This window comes from Euprymna scolopes, chromosome 19 (genome assembly GCF_053919585.1).
Source record: "Euprymna scolopes isolate OS-2025 chromosome 19, ASM5391958v1, whole genome shotgun sequence".
In the NCBI taxonomy this organism is placed as follows: Eukaryota; Metazoa; Mollusca; class Cephalopoda; order Sepiida; family Sepiolidae; genus Euprymna; species Euprymna scolopes.
In genome coordinates this window covers 110,900,025-110,925,062 of record NC_136500.1, presented here as the reverse complement: position 1 = coordinate 110,925,062, position 25,038 = coordinate 110,900,025, and the positions used below count along the sequence as shown (strand labels likewise).

The window sequence follows — 25,038 nt, the reverse complement described above, 5'->3', positions numbered from 1 at the left end:
TTTTTTTTTTGTTTTTGTTTTTTTAATAGTGGATTTCTAAATGAGAACCAAGAGTTGTGACTGCCAGTTCCTATTTATATAAGACTAAGAATCAATGAGAATTTGACTTTTTTTTTTAACTTTATGAATAAACCCTTTAAAATTTAAAAAAAAAAAAAAATTGTGAGGAAGCGTCTCTCTCTCTCTCTCTCTCTCTCTCTCTCTCTCTCTCTCTCTCTCTCTCTCTCTCTCAATACAACAAAAAATACCCTTGACATGGCAAATTTTTTAAGGACACTGGAAATAAGCATGCATACACATTTGTGCTTATCACTATATTCTTAAAACATCCGTGAATATATAGTGGATATGTCTCAGAAAAATAACAAATGCAGATTCTGCCACGCACAAGTAGAGAGTGTGAGCCACCTGACATCCAGTTGTAAAGTCGGCTATTATACAATGCGACACAATGGAGTGGGTAAATATTTCCACTGGAAAATCTGTAAAAACTTGAATATCCCATGTAGTAGCAAATCTTGGGAACATGTTTACCAGAAATAACAGTTGGAAATAAGTCATACACCATCCACTATGACTACGAAATTGCTACAGCTACATACCTAGAAAATGGGGCTATTAAGCCTGACATAGTAATATGGGACAAGGAGAAAATAGTAACCCTAGTTGAATTAAGCGTCCCTAATGATGCTGGCCTTAAAAGAGCAGAGAAGGAGAAAATAACAAAATACCAAGGACTTATGTACGACATGAAATTGGAATCTTAAGAAGGTATCAATCATACCAGTCATTATAGAAGCAACGTGGCTAATGAAAAAGAATTTCAAAAACTATCAGGTGAATATACCCGATGAACCAAGTGCAAAAATACAAACAATAGCACTTAAACGGACGGTTAGAATCTTAAAAAGATCTCTCGGTTGGAATAACTAAACTAATGGAAGAATGTTTGGCATTCGGTAGAATGCCTCATCCCTAGGAAAAACAAAGTGATAAGAAAATTAAAATAAAGTGAAAAGATGTGGAAGTCTTGTAATGATTACCTATAAACTTCACATTCTGGATAGAGGTCCTAAGTAATTTGCAATTGTATTTTTCGGTTGCCCATACTGAGGATTGAACCTTCAATCTTCAGGAAAATATCATTTTTACAGTTGATTTTCCAAGTACTCTAAACATTGAGCCACAGGTCCTTGAGGACAATTCTAGTACGAATTTTGGGAGCTTTAAACCTATTTTATTTCTAGCTGTAAATATCACTATTTATTGCTAATTATTATTACTATATATTACTTATTTATTATTATTACTGTATATATTATGTATTATTTATAATTAAGGGTTCCCATATAGCGTTAGATTCTATATTAGGTAAATTTGGGACCTCTATCCAATCATGGCTGATGGAACAAGAGCATGCTACCCCTGTGAAGTAAATATAGGATTCCATCCAAATTTAAACATTCCAGAGTTCAATAATATACACCTGAAGAAGGTCCAAAGTTACATCAACTGAAACGTCTTGAAAATGACATTCAAGATGAGAACAGTAGGCCGAAGGATCCACATAATGCAAATAACCAACCCTCATCTAAAAAATTCAGAAACGTAATATTTATTTTGCTTATTTTAATGTGACATAAGGTGAGAAATATGAGGATCCTTATACGGATTGGATTTGTACGTAGCTTAATAGCTAGGTTAGTTAATTAAAAATTGCACTACACAGAAAGGCACAGATAATTGTGTATGAGGCAATTGCATGCACACATGTTGTTCACTAGAGAAAATGTGAAACATTATCAGTCTGGGAAAATTTAGCTGAGAAAAAAAAAGAGTTCTGCTTTTTTTTATGTTAATATTTTGATGCAAATGGATATGTGTGTTTTGAGGTTTGTTTCATAACTCTACGGATGTTGTTGCTCATCGTATGGCTGTTTATATATGATGAAAGTGAACTTGGCATGCAGTGTTCAAGTTTCATCTGTAGAGTCGGGGAAAATTCATTGCTTTACCAGTCGGAGTAGTTGAAAATTGGCCAACTGTGATTGCAAAGAGGAATGGTGCACAATGAAAAATATTATCAAAAATATCAAGTGAAAGTCCGTTATAATGAAAAAAAAAGAAAGAAGACTCCGCACTTAATGAAATTATTTACGTTTTTATTGGAATGGATGAGGGGGCGTGATCATCAATAAAAAAAAAAAAATGTTTTAATGGAATTAGATTTCATTCATGTTCACTGAACAGTTGAATTCATACTCTTAAAAAATATACCTATATCCTTTTTTTATGACAAAACGTTCAATACACATATATATAATGTATATGTAAGGTTAGTGGAAGAAAATCCAGCAAAGTTTTTTTTTTTTTTTTATATATATAGGCATCACCACTTATTAAGGCTCAATTATTAAGAAAAAATGTATTATAGAAGATGAGAACATTGGTACTGTTGGTTTAAAATCCAAACAAAGAGGCCCTATAATTGATCCCCTTTACCCAACTCTTTTCAGCTTCTGAAATCTAAGTTCTGATCTTATATATTAGTTTTGATCATATATTTCAATTTTTTATTTGGTGTCTAATACCTGTGCTGATGAAGAGACTTTATTTCAATAAAAATTTGTATTGTATCAGAAACAATTATACAAATTGGTTGATGTTGAACTTTTTAAATCTAAATGATTTTTTTCCATAAATCATATTGCCTTTATATATATATATATATATAATGTATATATATACGTGGGAAAAATATGCTTATTAGTCCCTCGACTTATCGGAGAGGGAACTATGTTTTCACTGGCGTCCGTGCATGCGTCTATTATTCTGGACGATTGTCAGCTAACCGTCCATTAGTTTTTCCTGAAATTGCCACAAATTGTATTTCATTAAATAGATGAGCACAGTAAAAAAACATTTTTTGCAAAAATTTCGGTTGCATCCCCAGTGGCTCAAAAGGTCAAAAATGCCCCCAAAATGACACATTTTGCTCCATAACTTTTGATCCATCCATTAGATTTTTCTGAAACTTGGCCATTGTTCTTAATATAAATCCAGTATGGATGACCCTGGCAAAATTCTGGTTCGCATCCCCGGGAACTTTCAGTGCTAAAAATGCCCCTTTTTGTGGCTCTTTTTTCATATTTCTCAACAAAAACTTGATATGTCTGACTATAATGGTTTTTCATGGTGATCAATGCCAAAATGTGGAGGCCATTGTTCTTAATATAAATTCAGTATGGATGGCCCTGACAAAATTCTGGTTCGCATTCCCCTGGGATTTTTAGAGCTAAAAAACATGCCTTTTTGGAGCTCTTTTTTCATATTATTCAAAAACTTGATATGTATGTCTATATAGTGGTTTTCCATGGTGCTGAATTCAAATATACATGTCTTAAGGCATGAAACTGTACCGTTTGTCCATTTTCACTGGGATTCGGCATTCCTAGGAGCTCAAAAGGGGTCACAAATGCCCCCAAATTGCAAAAATTACACTTTTTACCCCATAACTTTTGCCCCATCCATTAGATTTTTCTGGAACTTGGCGAAAATGTGAAGGCAATGTTGGCTCTTCACACTTTTCACATTCATCATTTCTTCACTTTTTTTTTTTTTGTGGCGTCATCTTGCATGCAGCACCAGATGGAGACTATGCATGTGCGGCTTGTTCAATTATATTTCACCTTTTATTTGTATCAATCTTTTTATGAAGCTCGCTGTAACTACAGAACATATACAAATAAATGACAAAAAGTCTATATTCCAAATATCAATATGTTTTCCATCTTACCGTTTATTTTTTTCAGCATGTTAAAATGTTCAATTCTTGACAGAACCTGTTTCCTAGCGCAGAATCATTCATGTAATTATGTCAATTTTTTTAATTTATTCTGCCCTTACTCATCAGAAGAATAGGAACTCCTCAACTTTAAAAGAAAATAAAGGCATATGGGCATAATTACAAAATTCGAAAATCGGAAGAGAAGTTGCAATTGTTAGTTACGCCATCTTTGAATTTTCAATTTTTACTTCTCTTCCAATACATTATATTGCATACACATACCTGATAAACAAGCATTCAGTAAGAATTGAACTCGCTACTTTATTTGCCAGGCAACCTTGGTAAGCACTGGATGTTACACCAAGAGACTGTGTAATTGGCTTCATGAATACTACTGTGCCCTATGGAATCGACTATGCAGTTCAAATCCTATCTGATATATTGTTTCCAATAACAATGACACATAGGTACTGTTGGAAAAGGTATGAACCCACACTGCCTCCTCAGCTATGTGTAAAAATACAGAGATGCTACCTAGAAGTAGCAACCTTTACATAGTGTGCCTATTTTTGCTGATAATGGAAAAAATTAGTTATAGTCATCTAATGTGCTTCCTAACGTCCGACATGGTTGCTACCGGGAGCGGTGACGAGGCAAATCAGTTCCTTCACCTTTATTGTTCTTCAGTATTTCTATTGTTAAGCGATTTATTGAAATAAAATATAAGAAAAGGACATTATTGAAAAATACACAATAAAAATTAACAAAATTATACAAATAAAAATAACACAATTAGTCTTTATTGCCATTTTTAATAACAAAATGTGAAATTTTATAAGAAATATATTTATGAAATCATAAAATAATGTTTGTTTGTTTTTTTTTTCAATTTAAAAAACAAGCTTTTTTATTTGAATTCCTTTAGCATGTTTATGAAAGTATAAAAATAAAATTTAAATAACAAATGAAATTATTGAAATCGAAAGAACAAAATTTCAAACATTATTAAAAAACGTATTGAATTACATAATATTCTCAAACATTTTAGAAATGTTTTCGAAAATTCTTTTGAAAAAGAGTGCAAAAAGTGTTTTAATAAATTCATTTCAATAATTCTTAATTAAAAGAAGACCCAAAAAACTGAATGATCAAAAAACGTGATAAAAAAAAAGTACATGCACATGGGAAATATAGGTGTGAGAGAAAAAAGCGAAGGAATTGATTTATCTTATCACCACTTCCAGTAGTAGCCACACTGGAAGTTAGGCAGTATGTTAGCTGACTATAACCAAAAAGTCCTATCTCTGCCAAAAATTATCGCCTGTTAGTGGTTGAGCTCCTTGGAAGCAGAATGTAATGGTCTTATCAAGCTGCTGAATAATAGAAAAAATAATAATAAAAATGGCGATGCCCAGTTAATTCTATCTTTGCGCAAACTAATGCAAATTCTTTCCAATCATATGAAAGCTGGCATTTTGAATAAAAAGCCTGTTTTTCAGAGACTGAGCCATTCGAATTTTGAAGTAGTGAACTTTGAGAGCAATGTGTCAGATTCATTTGAAAGTGCAGAATAGTTAGCAATTAATAATTTAACAATTTTAAATACCTTTTTTATGAAATTCAAGAATTTTAACCACAAAAATTGCTTTATAACACTGTTTTATTGATACCTTCTGCATTATTTATCTATATGCTTGTTATTTCATTCAGTTTAAGTTTTTATTATAGGGGCCATGTTTTTATTTTTTTTTTTTCTCAAGTAATCAAGTTCAAAAGATCATAATTATTATTTTATTTATTTTTTTATTTTATTTTTTTTTTTTTTTTCAAAAAGTTTAATTTGATTATTCTCGTGTTATTTTCAAAAATTTAAAAGCAAGAGTTTTTGATCTACCTAATTTTTAAATGTCTCATTTTGCCATATTTGGTGATGTCAATTTTTTATTTTTTTTTTTTTCTCACCACCTGACACGATGGTTCCCCTAACCTGTTACAATCTATTGGTTATACTTTAACTCTTGTAGGGTGCATGATTGTGATTGATGAATCTGATTCAGATTCTCTTTTTATTAACACTAATACTTTTTTAAAAGTTTTGTACAATTCCATTTCTACCCCTGTAACTAAACAGATACTTAAAAACAGGTAAACGATTTATTAATCAGTTACACTATTGTGTTCTGAAATTAAATAAGCCACAAAACGGTTTTAATTGCTGCAAAACAAACCAACCAACTAAATTCTGTCAGAGTAAACTTCTTACAATGTTAATTTGATGAAAATATTGATCAGTTGGTCATATCAATTGTTATTATTAATAGCTGACCTTAAGATTTTTTTTGCATTACTCATATTATATAACCCACTGGATCTAGATAACTATTGCCCACAACTCGCCTCAAAACTAAAGGATATATGCAATAATCTCTATATTAATTAAATTATGAGACAAATTCTTTATTTTTAAAAACTTGTAAATATGACTACCTTATCGGTTTCACTATTTACTTATGACAAATTAAGGCACAGTAAATGACTCCTGTTGAATTTGTCCAATGTCTCCATTCTAAAATCTTGCAAGTTTGAACTATCTGGAGTTATCTCCTCTGTTCCTTCAGCCTGTTTACAAAATGGTGTCATGATATTATCGCTGTTCGTTTAGCCACAAAATTTGATTTTCTTATTTAAAAATAAAACTTGATTAATTTACATTATTTTTAGAATACAATATTTTCTTTCTTTCATAGTTACATGTCAGATTTTTCTTTATTTTTAATATCGCGAGGGGGGGGAGCAATTCTGAACAAGCACCTTCAATTGTTATGTGAGTTGAATTTATGGTCACATTCAATGCTGTCAAGACTAAGCTTGTTTCCTTTAATAACTACAAGAAACCTGCTCAACTAATAGCCATGGCTAATGATACATTACTTGAAAGTACTTCATTCAAACTCCTCGGCTTAACGTTCACAGGGAACAGGAGTTGGAACATTTAGGGCATGGCTGTTGCAAAGAAGGTGGGCTTTCTCTACCATGCCAGAAAGTTACTTATGCCTGAGAGTATCCTGTATCTCTACAAGGCCACCATTCGCCCATCTATGGGGTATTGGGTATTGTTGCCACACTTGGGATGGAGCATCTGCTACTAGTCTTTCCCTCTTAGACAGGATTCTAAAGGGAGTCGTCAACTTAATAGATCCCTCACAATCAGGTAGGCTTCAACTGCTGTCCCACCGATAAAATGTTGCATTCCTCTTCCTGTTTTACAAGTATTTTAATGATAGGTGTTCCGACGAACTACAAGCCCTTGTCCACCCTCTCAACGTAAATACCTGACAAACATGACAAGCAGTAAAATTCCACCCCTACACAGTAGAAATTCCTAGATGTAAGAAAGCCTTTTACTTTGATAGTTCCTTCCCTAGAATTGCTAGACTGGAATTTCCTTCCGGGTTCCTGCTTCCCTGATTGTACTGACATGCAGAAGTTTAAATATAATGTAAACAGACATATTGCTGCTCAACTCCTTACATAATACCCCTACAAATTATGTCCCAGATAGTAGCCCCTACATCAAAGTGGTACTGTGCCTTATTTGGGGTGAAAATGCAAAAAAGATATAATAATAATATTATATAAGCTTAATGTGTAAAATAATTCTCCCTGGAGTTTAAATTTTCAACGATGTTTCACCATCCAATTTTTTTTTTTTTTTTTTTTTTTTTTAACTTTAACATCAACTTCTCATTATTGGAAAATTATCATCATTTTAACGCCCTTTTACATAAAGCCTGGTAAAAATTCTGGAAGGACTTTTAAAAACATTGCATAGACTTAATGTACAAGTTGACCTTGTGCATAGTTTGATCTGTGTTCAAGTTGGGTTTTTTTCTTTTTTGTTTTGTTTTTTTTTGTTTTGTTTTTTTGTTTAAATATTGCAAACCACTTTTGATATCTGTGATCGCTTACAGAACTGTCTCACTGTGCAAATAAATACGCCACCTGTTGTCAAAATGTTAAACTTTACAAATTCTCCCTCCTACTCTACCACTCCACCCCGGCATCAAGCAAAGTAAAAACATGTTGAGTTTTTTGTGACAAAATGTGGATTCTTATCGCAGGTTCATAAACAAGTGGAGCACTTTGTTTAAAACTTGCTATGCACCATTTACTCACTAAATATTTTGTATTAAAAATTTGTCTTGTGTCCTCGCGTCTTCGGGTGGGTTTCTAGGCACATCAATTTACATGATTTTTGATGTATGATCTTTTTTTTTCCATCATGGATATGTACATCATACAGATTTTTCTTTATTTTTGTATTCTCAAAGAGGAGTTAAAAAAAAAAAAGATTTTGGAATCTTAAGATGACCTCCCTCCCCGGAGTGAATGTGGGTATTATGGTGATTGAGGATTCTAGCTAGAAAAATGTTAGACAAATATTAAGTACAGTGACAAGGATGACGATAGATCCCCCTTCAAACACTTTTAAATGGCTTTGTACCTAATTTGTTTCAATGAATGTAACATTTTTCAAAGTTATGAGTTTAGAAAACTTATTTTATTAGTGGTAAGGCTCCTTTAGAACCAGTGTTGTCAGTTTAGTATCGTCGATAGATAAAACTGTACTGACTTGGACACCAGTTGGGTTTATACTTTATATAGGTTTAGTTTATTTATTATAAAACGACTTATAATTCTGCAGGTCTGCTCAAGTTATGTGTGCATATATAGACTTTGAGATTTGTAGGACATAACCATTTAATTGTAATAAAAAAATGTTCAAGTGACAAAAATAGAGAAGTTAGTCACTGATCCATTGGAGGTATACACACAGATTTTTTACAGAAAAAAATATAATCAAATTAGTTTGAACTGGTGAATAAAACTTGCCATGTTCAAAAAATACACGACATTTGAAATCATATGTAACCAAGGGACAAAAAATAACTTACTCCACCATTAAAAGAAAAAAAAAAAAAAATTATATTCTGACTCCACAGCCCTAGTTGAGGTTTGAACTCATAAATCCTGTCTCTGAATGGCATGCTTAGTGTTTGACCCATGGGGAAGTACAAAATAGTGAAAACTATTCTCTCTCTCTCTCTCTCTCTCTCTCTCTCTCTCTCTCTCTCTCTCTCTCTCTCTCTCTCAAATAAAGTAAAGAAAACTAAAAGGATATCTTTTTCAAGCTGCTGCTATTTAGGTCATTGTTGAAGAAAAAGTGCATCTATTTTAAAAATCTTCCAAGGTGGATGAATTTTGTAGGAAGAAAGTTAGTGGTTGTGATCCATTGGAGGTATACACACACATCTACACTGCTAAAACTCTGAGAATGTTGTCATTTTAAATTTGCTTAAAGTTTTTTGCTTTGTTGGGGATGGAGCATTCTATTGCATACTAGGCATTCACCCACTATTTCAGAGACTTCTACTGAAAAATTTATTTTTCCTTTGATTCCAACCGTCTCTTTAAATGTAATTGTTTTTATTTCTCTTGCATTTCGTTCACTTGGTATATTAGTCAGGTAGGTTTTTAAATTTTTTTTTCGTGAACTCATTTGCTATCATAATTACTGGAATAACAAAGATTTTCCTAAGATTCCAATTTCTTTTAATCTTGTACATAATACCTTGTATTCAGTTATCTTCTCAGCTCTGTTTAAGCTAGCATCATTAGGAACATTACCTTCATATATCAGATACTTGAATAACAAATACTGACACAACGGGTCAGAGTTGGTCTATTATAAAAATTGACTTATTTTCTAATTGATTTTGTCAATATATAAAAAAATGTTTTAGTTTTCCTCTTATATTTTGCTTATGTAATTGTGTGACAAAAATGTCACATTTTTTTTGTTTTTAGTTTCAACCTTTTGTTTTCTAATTAATGATCTCAGATGAATTTCAAAAGCTCCGGTGAGAGAAATCGTCTACATTTGTTTATCTAACGGATGGGCTTAAAACCTTGTATTGACAATAGATTTTGGAAGCATCTGTTGACCCAGAACATCTTTGCTGATAGTAGCTGGTGGTGGTGGTGGTAAATGATTTTATTATTTCATCCTAATTGATTTAACAAAATCTATATATAATAAAATTGAATGGATGTGTGTCTGACCTGCTTCTATAATCATGTGTGAAATTATTTTTAATGAGAAATGGAAGCGCAATGTTTCAGTTCATGTAACCTCTGACCTTCCGGTGTAGCTTGTTGAACTCTGGTGGAATCTTTCTGTCAAACTCTGCATGGAATTTCAAATGATGCACTTTATTGCCACCTCATTTAATGGTAAAAGTGTTCCCTAACAAATTAAGAGATTGGAGCTCAATCTTTGGTAAGGTCATACCAAAGACTCAAAAATTGTGCTTGACGCCTACTTACTAAACACTCGTTGTAAATGCATTATATAATGAAGATCAGGAGAAAGTGAAGTAATAACGTGAAAGAAGTGGCACCCTCCCCTATATTAACATGTAGTGTGGAATAAAAATAAAAAAAGGAGCCCTCTTGTTAGGGTTGACTTATCTTTTTATTTTACTTAATGTACGAAACATTGTGTGTAATATGTCTAAAAACATTCATTCAAATTAATAAATTTTTAACTTTTGTCATAAGTGCATCATAGCGGTTTTTTCAAGACAATCATTTTTGAGTGATTCTAAACCTCAGCCCCCACCTCCATCATTAATTTAGTCTTTGGGGAACCAAAATAATTCGGACATAAAAGTACTAGTAAGAATTCCAAGCCAAAATTTTAGTTTCATTATATCTGAAAACTTTTAATGTGGGTACGTAGATCTTTGCAGAACTTTAACAATGGTATCAAATTTATTTTAGTAGCTCAGTTAGCCACCAAATTGACTGTTAAAAGTTTATTGGAATTTGAAAATTTGCCATCTTTTGTGCTATTGAACCAGAAGCCAGATCTTATTTTTAAAAGTAAATAAAAAAAAAAAAATAGATGTGGACCATGTAAAAGAAGAAACATTTAATAATAGGGCCAAAATTTTATTTGCTAAAGATTTTCCCTTTATTTTTTATTTTCTCTTTTCCTTTTTTATCTATTTTATTTTCTTTATTTTATTTTTCTTTTTTCTTGTGGACAGCAATTTAAAACCTAAAGCCCACCATCTGGATGAGTGGCCTTTTTTTCCTTAAGATGGGACTGTTTTGCATGTATAGAAACTTTAAAACATTAAAATAAATCGCATGTCACTAATAACAACCTAACTTAAAGTAAACTAGAAAAAACAAACTATTAATAACACGAGAGAAAAAGTTGTACATTTATAGAGATTAAATTTTGTTGCATCTGAATTTTATCAAAATAATTCACAAAAAAAAATAAGAATTGAAATTGAAGAAATTTTACTATTTTTACATATTTTTCAGACACTAAACTGGCTGATGTGTGGCTCAAACAAAACTTTATTGTTCAAATTAGCACCATCAGCATCAACACACTTTTGCCAATGCAAAACGAGTGTTTTTATGCTAGTAATGTAAAAATCTTGCGTTCTGATGGCGATGAAGTCGCTGAAAGCATTTTTTATATCACTTAGGTTTTTGAAGCATCTCACAAGTTGAGATGCTTGAAAAAGTAGTAGTCTGTAGGTGATAGATCTGGAGAGTATGGCGGACGATGCAGTTTTGTAACCCAATTTGTTCAACTTCTGCAGGATCGGATTAGCAACGTGAGGTCGGACATTGTCATGGAGGAGAATTGGGCTTTTTCTGTTCACTAATGCTGGATGTTGTCGAAGTTTCTGATGTATTTCACCCATTTGTTGGCAGTATTTTATCACCACTATGGTTTCGCCTGCATTAAAAAACCTAATGGATGAGACCAGTTGCAGACCACCAAACAATCAGCATGACCTTCTTTTGGTGCAACTCTGGCTTCGAGATGTGTTATGGGGCTTCATCTAACCACGGAGCTGAGCGTCACCAATTGTCATAAAGAACCCACTTTTCATCACAAGTCACAACCCAGTCAAGAAACTGATCGTTCTTGTTGCATAAAAGAAGGGAAGATGACACTTCTTAACAGGATTTCTTTTGGTTGTCATTCAATTCATGAGGCACCCATTTATCGTTTTTTATCTTTCCAATCTCTCTAGTTGTTGGAAATCGTCATATACATTATGTCTAATTTAGAAGCAAGTTCTTGAACAGTAATGCATGGATTGGCTCTTAATTGATTGTTGTCAATATCCGATGGCTAACCACAACTCTCATCTTCAAGACTCGTTGCCACCACAAAATTTCTGAAACCACCATTGTGCTGTGTGTTCAGTAGTAGTTCCTTGGCCTTTCATATCCACCTAATACCAATGGCTTCATCATAAAATTTCACCCTAGAAAAGTAGTTTGATGTTGTACATAACTCTTTAACTGCATCAGTAAAGAAACATTTCTAGTAGTATCGGGACAATTAATTTGAAGTGGGAATTTAAAAAATCTAACTTGAAAAGAAAATTTCTTATTGCTGATGATAAAATGATAAATATTTATTGATTTTAAACTATTAATAAAACTAAAGTCTCTGGATCAACCCCATCCCAAGTGTATTTTTATGTTTGCCAAAATAATTGCACATGTTACATGGGTTATGTTAATCTTAAAATTAAAAAAATAGATAATAACTTTCACACAAAAAAAATCACTCATCTAGGTGAAACCACTGTCAATAATTTCCCCCCACTCTTTATCTGTGCCTAAACCTAAACGTAGATTCCATGAATAAAGCTTCTTTCTTAGAATTGCACGCCTGTAGAACTCTTACGTGTGTTTGTTTTCCAGCTTACTACAATTTGGTAGTCTTCAAGTCCAACATAAACAAATTCTTGACGAACCGTCGTAATCCAATTTACGAAATTTCCACTACTAACGATTACTACAACATTGTCCCATTGACTACTGTACACTCTATAACCCTTATCTTTGAGTGGCCTCCGAGCCTTGATAAGTGGTTACTCCTATGTTAAAAAAAAAAAAAAATAGCTGAATGTTTACAGATTTAAAAAGAATTGGAATGGATAATTGTATAGAAATCAAGAATTTAGAACAGAATTGGTAATTATTTGAAAGCGTGAAAAATATTCAAAATAATTTCTAGCAGTAATCTATAAAATAAATTTGGTAGCGTTTTGAAGCTGAACCCTTCGGACAAAAAATATCGAAAAATTGGCCAAAAATATTAATTCCTTCGCCCTTAACTGGGCACTTTTATTCAAGGAGGAGGTCGCTTTTTTGCCAATATTTTCGAAAGTCATTCCCTATTTTCAATTGACTAGCCTTAATTTAAACCTTCGCCACTTCCAGTTTTGCGATGAACGCAATGGCAAAGAAGTCACATTTTTTTATTTTTTCATGTTCTTTTCCTCCTTCGCGGCAAGGGTTCAAGCCTGCCTGCCTACTACCACTTTTTTTTTTCTCAACACACACAGCTCCAAACACCTGGGCAACGCCAGGCACTCAGGCTAGTACTTAACTAAAACAAAGTTTTTATTATTATTGGAAACACTTTGTATTGAATAAACTGTATATCGAAATGTAAATGTTGTGCTGCAGTTTGAAGGTATCAGCAAAGGAAGTTCTAAAGAAGCACTATTTTTAACAACTTATCTTCAACTTTCTATACCAATACAAATTAGTCTTCACTAAATAAATATTTTTATTATTTAAATGATTGTTTAATAATTTGGATTTTGGGAGATTTTTCAAACTATTTCGTGTTTATTTAGATTAATGTACTGAGAAAAATATGAGAGTTCAAAATAAAATAATAGGAAAACTTATGGATATACTTAATTATCTTATGAAAGTATTTGTGTACAGAAAATTTTTTAGGTACAATTATAATCTATATAAATAAAACAGATAAATGTATGTGTGTCTGAAAATATTTAACTGATAAACTCTTAATCTACTGGTCATATAATACAGAATTTAACAGAAAATAGCAATCATACACCAAGAATGATTTATAACAAGTAAAATCTTTGTTTGGATGAAGGAATAACGCGTACAAAAATATGTCCGCAAGTTGACATGTACAATATTCATTTCAACTTGCCGACATATTTCTATTACTTTTACACGTACGCAAATTCATTCATAGGTTGAAGTAGTTTAATAATGAAAAATAAAATTAATTTACTATTCTGAATCAACAAACTCCAGACCATAAAATGCATGGTGTATTCATATTAAAAGGGCTATAATCTTTTGATGCACTGACTTAGACACCTAATGACATCGCTTCAATGTGTACTCGGAAATATGAGTAAGAAATGAATTTTATTGATTGCTAAAATTCTACTTGATAGTTTTTTGTGCACACTAATACTCAACTAATAGATATATTCATAGGTTTGTTTGTTTTTGTTTTATTTTGAACTTGTCATATTATAGTTGTACATGTAAACAAGCACTAACTATTTTTTTTTTTTTTTTTTTTTTTTTTTTTTGCAATAATTCTGTAGATATAACCTCAACTTTCCTCAGGTTCTTCATTTTGAACCTTCTCGTCAAACTTGGGAACTTGCATGGAATTTCAAACTGAACTCTTTATTTAATCCATTGGAGTGTGTTTCCATTAGAAAAGTTCAACAAAAAAATCGTAGCTGCAGTCCAACAAGCACTTGTGTCAAAATCCAACACAAACCAACAAGGTGATGAGCAATGATAATCATTACGGATTCTCGTAGTGCGTTTTTTCCTCCGCCTTCTCAACATGAGCTGCTTTTAATACAGCCTAGGTACACCTCATTTGCATGCATGCGGTGTGACTTTGCAAGACCACATATAGAAACTACAAGTGCCATCTTTGATTCTTTTTCCTTTCTCAGCCCGACGACACACACACACGTGGGGACACTTACGCGGTAAATCTTCTCTGCTTTTCCCACAGCCCCCCCCCCTCTCTCTTACCTCATGAGTCAAATTTTTATTTTTTTAATTCTAAATATGACTTTTCTCTCTAACACATTAGATTTTTTTTATTTTCTCCATATGAAATTATTTCCTTATAAAATCCTAAAATCAACTTTGATTTTTATTATTAGGGGAAACATTATACCAACAATACCAAGGTTTGGATTCTCGACAGTCACCAAATAAGGAATTGCCTACCAAAATTTTGAAGCATGACCGAGTGAAAGACCGACAAGACATCGCACAGACATTGAACTTTGACCGCAGTCACACTATTTTACTGACAAATAAAAGGTGTGCTGGTACACAGACGTAAGTATTATTTTTTCATTTTTTTTTTTAATTTTTTCTGAATGATGCTCTAAAATGTGCAAAAAATTGGTCTTCACTTAGGTCTATTAATATGTAGATTTTTCCATTATTTGCAAACCAGAAGGAATAGTTTACGTAGGTAATAAGCATCCTAGTTGTTTTCAGATTGTCGATAGGATAAGGTTGAAAAACACTGATCTAAATGATTTACTCTACATGCAGTGTCTAATCTCTTTTCTAAGCCTCTTCTGTTGATTAGATGTTTGTTGTCATTGTTCTTTTTTATGGCATATCATATAAAAAAAAAAATAATGTAAATATTGTAAGAAGTTTATGGAGATCTATCAATGTTTAAACATTTCCACATGGAAATCTTGAAATATTGATGGATCTGCGTAAACTCCTTACTATATATATATATATATATATATATATATATATATATAATGGTGGAATGATACTACAGCTTTATTTTAAAACTTTTATTGAAAAATCAATTCAGGTAATTTGATTATGTAGTAAAGCTAATATCTATTCAATACAGGTGCCTCCAGCCTCAATGAGCATCTCTGCACGCGTTTGGAACTGGGAGCATGCCTTTTCCACAAGTGCCGACAGGAGCTCAGCGACTGGCAATAATCCGGCTGGCTTTGATGTTGTGGGAGGTCATATTGATGTTTTCGAGGTATGACCAAATGAAGTAGTTCAGCAGGTTCAGGTCAGAAGAGGAGGGGGAGCAGTGAGAGAAGGGTACAAAATCGTAGGATTTCTTCTGAAGACAAGGCTGGGTGTCTTTATACGTGTGGGCTAGCGCCGAGTCCTGCTGCCACACTCAGTCTGTCAGCGGCCACCTGATTGCACCAGGGGATCACCAGCACATCCAGGTAAACTTTAGTGTCGACTTTCAAGCCGACCTCAAAGATGTGATGTGAGATGATGTGACCCTCACTTTAAACCACGCCAAAGACCATCTCTGTGGCTGGAAACTTTGTTGAGCTGTGCCCTCAAGCGTTGAACCATCTAGATTTGCATTTTGAGGGTGCTGGCAATGATCCTGTTGTCATAACTTGGATCCAGAGAGAGTATGAGTTATATAGTGACGCATCTCTGATCTTGCTTGTTGAACATTGTGTCACTTTCCGACATGATAGAAGGCTCCTATCGCTCTTGGGATTTATACACAACTAGGCAACTTGTAGATGATCTGCAACAAAAAAAAAGAAAAACGTTTTTCATCAAATAGAAATAGAATCATGTCGTCTAAGGCGACAATTTTATCATTTCACTCTGTAATTTTATAAGCACTACAGATGTATAGAGCATTTTTTTTTTGATATTGGTTTTTACTTCATATTTAGTTGAATTTTTATATATATATATATATATATATATATATAATGAGAGAGACAGGATATTCCAAAACAATGTATTCACTCTTTGACTTTCTAGTACTCATGCAATTTGTGTTTCAACTATTCATGATATTGTCTTTGAATTTTCATGACTTTTTCTCCTTCCAGTAGCATTTTACTGATTTATTTTGAAACATTAGTTTTGCACTTGTCACTGTGAAATCTAAAATTCAAAAATGAAAATAATTATCTGTCAAAGACTGAGTACATAATTTTGGTACACCTTTCATATATAGTTTAATATCAGAATATAATATCTGTTTGTAATGATTCATTGTTTTCAAATTGATTTTTTTTACCCATAGTTAAGGGATTGGGTGGCTCATGCCTTTCATACCCAATGTTATTAGTGCATGATTAAACAATAGATCTCACTGTGTAGCATAGTGGGATATTCTTCAATCTCAAAATGCACAAAACATCTGATCTGTCTTCAGCTCTGTTTTGTTGACACAATAGCAAATTGTGTTATGTCATCACTCTGCTTCCTTTTCTCCTTTCCTTTTGCTAGATGTAAAAATGGAAAAGATTTAAAAATAACAGATAAGCCATTATTTGCTTCTGAAGGGGCTTAATTTATTTTCTCCCAACAATTTATATCAGTATGCATCTAGATGGGCTGTAATTTCCCACTTTATCATCTGTTCATTTTGACATCATAAAAGCCCTATAAAAGCAAAATTGCTCTTGATTCTCTGCCACCTACTTCCTCCCATTACGTCATATCCTGCAACATAGTTCATTTTGATGAAATTTCATATTACTACCCTCATGCTTATTGAAGCCTCATGTGGAAAACTACTGAACTTCTAAACATTATTTTTACATGGCCATTGTCTCTAATCTTGTTACTAAATAGAATTAAAATTTTGCATCATCAATTCTATTGTCCACAACATGAATGCAACCTTTTTGCATGTTTGGCCTCAGTAAACGATTGAGGAAGATGAAACTGGTAATTAATTTGTATGCTTTATGAGTCTATCAGGATTGACAGATATGGAGAAATTCACTTGAAAGTAAGAGGCAGTCATTTCTATTTGGTCTAATGACTATAAAAGACTTCAAATTTTAATGGGCAAAGTTTATAATTAGTTCATTTTATCTTTATGGTTCAATTCAAATGTGACCAAGACTCCAAAATCTAAACCTTATATAATCTCAAAAGGCTAGATGTACATTTAAATTTCTGCATGTTGATTATCAAATATTACAGAGTGCTCTAGTTGATGACTCCTCCCTGTTTTTTTATGGCCCATTGGGTTGCAAACTGTATGCCAATTCCATTCTACTAATGTTCCATCCTTGCTTGAAGTTTTAAATCTTGAAAAATATATGAAATATTGAATGAAATAAAAACAAAATGGTATGTTACATCATCATGATAGAAAATTTGTCAAAGTGAGGGTGGGAGCCTATGTTCATGGGTGAATTTCTACGGGTAGAAAAGAATTAATAAAAAAAAAAAAAATCAATCTTCGGGGGGCTCTTCGTCATTCTTTCGTTTTGGTTTGCAATATGAAGATGCTATTTTGTGTGGAAGAAGGCTTGCAGCAAGGAAAATAGTTGCTGTTGCTTTTTGAAAATGGTTTCTATTTTCAAACCGAAATGGTGCCAGTTAACCTTGTTAATCTAGTTGTTTACAAACCAAGGCAGTAGTGCTAACAAATATTAAGGTGTGGCATTGCTATAATTTCAGCATATTTTTCCCGGCAAATTGAGGATGAAATTTTGAGCGTTTTACAGTGAGATGACTCATTTACACTCTCAACATTTCCACAGGAAACAAACATTTTTTTTTTTTTATTTTTTTTATACTGCTCATGTTATAGAGTCAGGTTGCTGGTAAGGAAGAGCACATTTAAAATATATTTATGATATTCGCTTTCTTTACTTGTTGTGTAACAGGTATCAAAATAAGCTATTTCTTAGTTTGTGATCTTCCTAGTATCTTAGTTATATCTTAGTTAGAAAAGATGCTATCGACACATTATCAGAGTAGTGAGATTTAAAAAAAAAAAAAAGATTCTTTCGGCATGATATCAAACAAGTTGGTAATAGTTGGCTGACTGACAGTTTGATTAAATCCAGGCAAGAGCTTTTATGTGTCTGTCTCTATCGATACTCATGATCTCTTTGCATCCAACTGTTACAAATCTCTGACTTCTTTTTCTCACACCTGTAGAATACCTCTGTTATTGGCCTTCCGTCTGATCCTATGCATTGATCCTCCATGATCTCCAGTCTCCCATGGTCATATATTCTTTTGGCTTATGTATATATTTCACATAAGGGAAAATAAAAATTATTTGAAACTAGTTGACATATCCGGCATTGAGTTGTCAGTTTACACAAGTTTTTTTGTTTTAGTTTTTTTTTTTTTTTAATTTTGGAAGTTATTCTCAAATTCAAAACTTTAAGATGACAATCATGAAGTTTTAGAAAGCAAATGTTTCTCTCCTCGTGTTAAGCAAACTATCGTCAAAGATGGACTTCCAAAATAAAAATCAAAAATACATTCATTTTTAACATGCGTCTAATTGGGTTAATGTTCAGGAGAGATGGAGGAAGTGCTAGATTATTTGGACTATCTATAACTATTAAAATCTGATTTATGTTGGGTTTATTTACTGAGAGACAACTTCTAAATTATGTATACTATCCAAAGTGGCAGAAATTTTACTGTACCGGATAGAACAAACTTTTGATTAAATTTGGTCGAAAGAATAACACAAGTCGATTAATTTTTATAAAGATTGTCCATCGATTTGTAATATACAAAAAATGTCACTTTGTTGGCATATTTATTGAACATCGTAAACTTAATCTTTTGAATACAGAACCTCAAACTGTGTCTATGTAAAATGGCGTAATTTATATGCATGATTTTATTTATTTATACTTTTTCGCATCGATACGGTTGTTGTTGCTTTTCTTTGTTTGCCCATCTACATTTTCAATCATAATTCCATGAATCATTTTTAGCTTTGATAAGTGATTACTCATTAAAGACTTCTACTAAAGACAAATATTCTGACTCTTTTTTTGTCATTTTATTTTACCGTAGGTGGAGGGAAGTGTAGCTTCATGCCTTTTTCTAAGAGCACTAGTGTGAAAATGAATACAATAGTCCTGATTGACAAACACTAATCTCCAACTTCATATGCTATATAGATAATTCCTTGGGTCACATTTATGCCAAAGCAGTCTGTTTCTAATAAGACTTTTCCCCATAATATCAAATATATATATATATAAGTAGTAGCATTTGTGTATGTGTCTGTATGTACAACTCTCCTACCGCCCACACAAGTGGACCGATCATGACCAATGTTGGGGCATTAGTCTTGAATTCAATAATTTTCTTTTCAACTTTAACATGGTTATAATTTTGTTTTCCTAGAAAGGGTCAAATTGGACAAACTACTCAGACGCTCAAGCAGTCCACACTTGCTGATTCATTAACAGAGTAGATTGTCGTTCAGTCTTATGCAACATAATGGACTGGTGCCCTGTCCTGTTGAAAGTACAAACCTTAGCACTATCCTACTGTTGCAATCATAAGAAAATCTGCTGTTGTAGCATATCCAGATAATTATTTTATTATTGGAATACTTTAAGATGAGTAATTTATTTATTTATTTATTCCCAGACTTATCCTCACTTTCATAGTTGTTCTTTCACAATGTTTCAGCCAACTATTTCTCTGGAAGAACTATGAAAATGAGGATAAGTCTGCAAATAAATAAATAAATAAATATACAAATTACTCCTCTCAAAGGATTCCAATAATAAAATAATATACCATTCGATACAAATCCGAGGGTGGGAGAACGAAAAATTTTGATTTTTAGGACAAAATATCCAACCTTGATCACCCTTAAGGGCTCATGGCACAGTGGAAAGAGGTGTTGAGTCCCTACGGTTCTAGAGGAGCATTGTCTGAAGATAGCCGTTTGAATCCTACCTAAAGTCGACCAGGGGATTAGTTGGCCAAAAATGTGGTCAGATGGCAACAAATACTATGGGAGGTAGTAATTACTAAAGATACAGTTAAGAGACTTGGCATTCCTATTCTGTTGTGGTTAACCACCTGACGATAGCCAGAGGAATAGTTAACCAAAATGTTGTGAAAGAACAACTATGAAGATGAGGATAACAGTTCTTGAATAAATAAATAAATATATCCAGTTAACTTTTATAGTTGACGGGCCATGTATATTTGAATTTAATTCTTTTTTTTCTTTTTAATTTAATATTCTTTCACGCTGAACAAAACTGAAACATGTTTAATGTTTCAGTTTTGTTGTCTCTCCTCCTCGTTCTTAATCAGAAATTGCTCTATTCCATTATTCTGTCAGTCTTCTGGGTTTTTTCAAAATTAATTTTTCATAAAATTTTCCATGGAAAACTGGTTTGTCTTTCAGAAGAGATTTTAGTGTATGAAACATAAATGGTAACTTCTTTCTTTTCTTTTCTTCAAATTTATAAACAAAATAATTTAATTAAAAAAAAAAATCCTTTATTAGTTTTTGCTCAAAATCCACAAAAAGTTATAATTAATAGTTATTTACATGCAGTAAACATTAGTGGCCTCTAGGAAAATTGTTTGTTCCTAAGAATGACTGAAAAATACAGTCCAAAAATTGTACTTTTTTTTCATAAATAAATAAAAAAAAACTCATTAGGTTTTCTTCAAAATTCAACAAAAGTTGTGCTTTATGGTTGTTTGCATTATTCAAGTAGTAATTATCACAGGGAAATAACTTAGGCTTTACTTATTCAAGTAGTAGTGATTACAAAGGGACTTGTTTTTAAATCCTATTTCCTTGTGCTGATACACATTGAAATAAAATTCTACGTGTTTTATTTACTTCATGACATATCAACTCTAAAACTTTTTGAATGACAAAGGTTTAGTCTACTATCTATACTAACATGAGATAGCTTTTTGTGTGTCCAGCTTGCTACTTTTAGATCATTACATCTATGAACTTGAAATGTGGTAAATTCAAAGAGGCACTAATAAACACAGGTAAACAAAAACAAGAAACTGCTCATTTGCCAATCAAATTACGTTTAAAGACGCAGTTAATGCCACCTTATTTAGAGTTGAGTCGTCTTTGATTGATTTGGTGTAGTTTGTTTTTTGATTCACAGCAGATCAACATATTGGAGGCTCATTTAATATTAAAGCTTTCATTTGTATTTTCAGAGATTTTCTTTCTGTGCTCAATAGATAAATTCCTGATGCTATTGTAAATTTTATGCAGTATCGGAATTCTAACGTTTTGATAATGTTGGGGTCAGTAGTTTTATACAAAATCAGGACTATAGCTTTGATACTATAAAAATATATATATATATTTGATATTATGGGAAAAAGTCTTATTAGAAATAAGATGATTATATTAGAACATGGTTAGTAATATCTTAAGAAGTAATAACAGAAATTGAGGCATATTTTTAGGCCAAAGATAAATTCTATAAAAAAAAAAAGACATTGAATTGATTTAGAATCAATCTCTTCCTAGGGTAATACACTGTTGATAAAGGTAAATATTTCATAGTTATACCTTGGACTTGTTGATCGATGTGTTTTTGCAGTTGTGTGTAAATAAGATTTAGACAAAGATCGTCACTGGATTAGAATGAATGAAACCTATAACCATATCTCTCTCTCTCTCTCTCTCTCTCTCTCTCTCTCTCTCTCTCTCTATATATATATATATATATATATATATATATATATATATATATATATATATGAAGTAGTAGCATTTGTGTATGTGTCTGTATGTACAACTCTCCTACTGCCCACACCAGTGGACCGATCATGACCAAACCTGGCATGATGATGGTCCCCCACCTAAGAAAAGTGTATGCTTTTTTTCAAGATTAAAGTAAAGATCATAGCCTATATATATATATATATATATATATATATATATACACACACACACACACACTCCTATAGTCCACACTAGTGGACCAGTCATGATCAAACCTGGCATGATTATAGTCCCCGACCTAGGGATGGTGCACATCATTTTTTTAAGGTTACGGTCAAAGTTATAGCCTCCTACAACCCACACCAGTGGATCGATCATCCCCCACCTAAGGATTGTGCACACTATTTTTCAAGTTCAAAGTCAAAAGTTAATGTCGGAACTTATGCTTTGGGTACCCGAGCATACAGCAAAGTCCAGCGCAAAATGCAGGTATTTTTGCTAGTGTAACAGTTAAATAACACTTTGATAGCAAATCTATGAGGATTGTCACACATCTTTATTTAAAGTCTATGATTACTTTGGTTTTACCTTTCTGAATTTTTTACATGAGGATTGATTATTCTTATTTGGATTCTTTGGACTACCGTTCTTACCTTGATTGCTATTTTCACAAAATTGCTATTTTCACAAAATTTCAGTCAATGTAACCTCTAACCTTCTTCAGGTGTATCTTATTGAACTCGGGAATCTTTGTCGAAATCTCATGTACATTCCCAAGTTCGACAAAATATACCTGAAAAAGGTTCGAAGTTACATGCCTTTTGGTGAAGATCAAAGTGTAGTATCTGTTCTTCAGGTGCTGCACTTCATTTTCTTGTTCTCTTTCGGTGGAGGAGAAATCCTTCACGACTGAGACAATTTTTATTTTTGTACCTTTTCTCCACGTTAAAAAACGACCCTGGTGTCTAACTCTGTCCCGTGGGGAGGCATAGTAAATAGGTACATCAACCAAAACATGAAAATAACACTCAAGATGAGAACAGTAGTCCAAAAAATCCAAATGATATAAACACTTTGATCTTTTTGTGATTAAGTTCTTTTAAAAGAGAAACAAGGATGTCAAAAAATAAATAATGAATCTAAATAACAAATATTGCTTAGAAATATACTTTTGACAACACTAATTTTAAGAAGGACACTCATCTGGTCTTTCTAACCATTAAATCTTAAATTATTATCGAGTGTTTCACACAGTGAGTTCTTTTTTATTACACACACGTTTGACAGACATCAGAAAGCTGTAATCTGACAGTCAAACATCATTTTGACTTAATTCCAAACATCTCAAGTCATGCCAGGGATTACCCCCACCACTATGTCAAATAAGAGGAAGAAAAAGAAAAAAGAGAACGAAAAGAACAACTGTCCAATTTCCTGACGGTGAATATTTTACTAGTTCAATTTTATTTTTAATCAACAGCAATGTTTATCAAAAACAATTTCACACTCGTTTGGTCTTTCTAACCGTTAAATCTTGGAAAGTTTAATGTTGTGCCTAAACTGGTATTAACATAAAAGATGTGGGTATCATAGATGTGGGTATCATAGATGTGGGTTCAAATTAACAATTTCACACATTTTGCATCAGCAGATCCTATCATTATCCATTTTTTTTTTCAGTGCCAATCTGAATAAACTGTTCAAGAAATCATCTGACACCAAATGCTTTGATGATTTGTGGCTTTAAATTCTATTAGTTGATCAGCAACTTTTTTTTAAGACTAAAAAAAAATCCATTTTAAAATGGCATCACTTTTAGTTTTCAATTTCTACTTTAAATAATACATAAAATGCGAGCATTTTTTTTTTGTAAATATGTGTCACCCAGTACGTATCGTCTTGCCGGACATTTTGTATCTTAATGGGAGGCTCACCACCACCACCACCACCACCACCCCTCCTCAAATTAATGTCAACAAAATGAAAAAAAGGAAGAGGGGGTGGGATCTTGCTCCAAAAAAGATATTTTTATAATATGAAGTCTTAGCAAAATAAAAAAAATGTTTTCTAATTTTTTTAAATTAGAAGACATTATTTTGCATCATTTTTGGTTTCAATTTCTATTAAAAAAATGCTTTGGTCTTTTTGATGCCCAACATATCAACATCTTGAGGATCATTGAAGTTTTTATTCTACATATATAAAGTTAGCTATGTGCACCCCCCCCCCTCCAATGAAAGTGGGTCATCCTGCTGGATGCCAAACATTCACCCATTATTTCAGAGACTCCATCTAACTGTGTTTTTAAGCACAATTATTCTGGTTCCTTCTCATTTGATTCCCTGGGTATATACACCAGGTAGTATTTTTAATTCTTTTTCATGGGCCCAGTAGCGCCTATGATTGATACAATGATAGATATTCCCAAGATTCCAGTTTATTTTCATAACAAACTCATCTAGATACAACCACTGTCAAAAATTTCCCCCACTCTTTTATCTTCACCTAAAACTAAATGCAAATTCCATGAACAAAGGGTTTTTTTTTTTTTTCATAGAACTGCCCACCTGTGAAACTCTATACCACAAAGTCTTTCCAACTGACTACAACATGGTTGCTTTCAACTCCAATGTAAACAAGTTCTTGTTAAGCTATCCTCTTAAATAATCCAATTCTCTTGAATTTCTGCTACTATTGATCATTGTGTTTTTTTCTCTCACTGACCATCTGACACTCATTAACCTTTATCCTTGAGTGGCATTAGGGCCTTGATAAGGGTAACTCTCATAAAAAAAGATTTTGGTGTTCTCAGCTCTGTTTAAGCCTCATTAGCATCATTAGAGACACCGTC

At 32.6% G+C, this 25,038-nt stretch overlaps 1 protein-coding gene across 3 annotated transcripts in view; it reads left to right on the top strand.

The window, feature by feature from the left end:
• Nucleotides 1-25,038, top strand: part of LOC145239877 (uncharacterized) — a 236,404-nt gene that overhangs the window by 153,198 nt on the left and 58,168 nt on the right. For 2 of the 3 annotated variants that reach the window (XM_080103473.1, XM_080103472.1), the window contains exon 2: nucleotides 14,863-15,043. In XM_080103473.1, the coding sequence (XP_079959599.1) occupies nucleotides 14,863-15,043 (181 nt within the window). Of the gene's footprint in view, nucleotides 1-3,798; nucleotides 3,869-14,862; nucleotides 15,044-25,038 lie in introns of those variants that run through there. The other variant, XM_080103471.1, reaches the window with a different exon arrangement.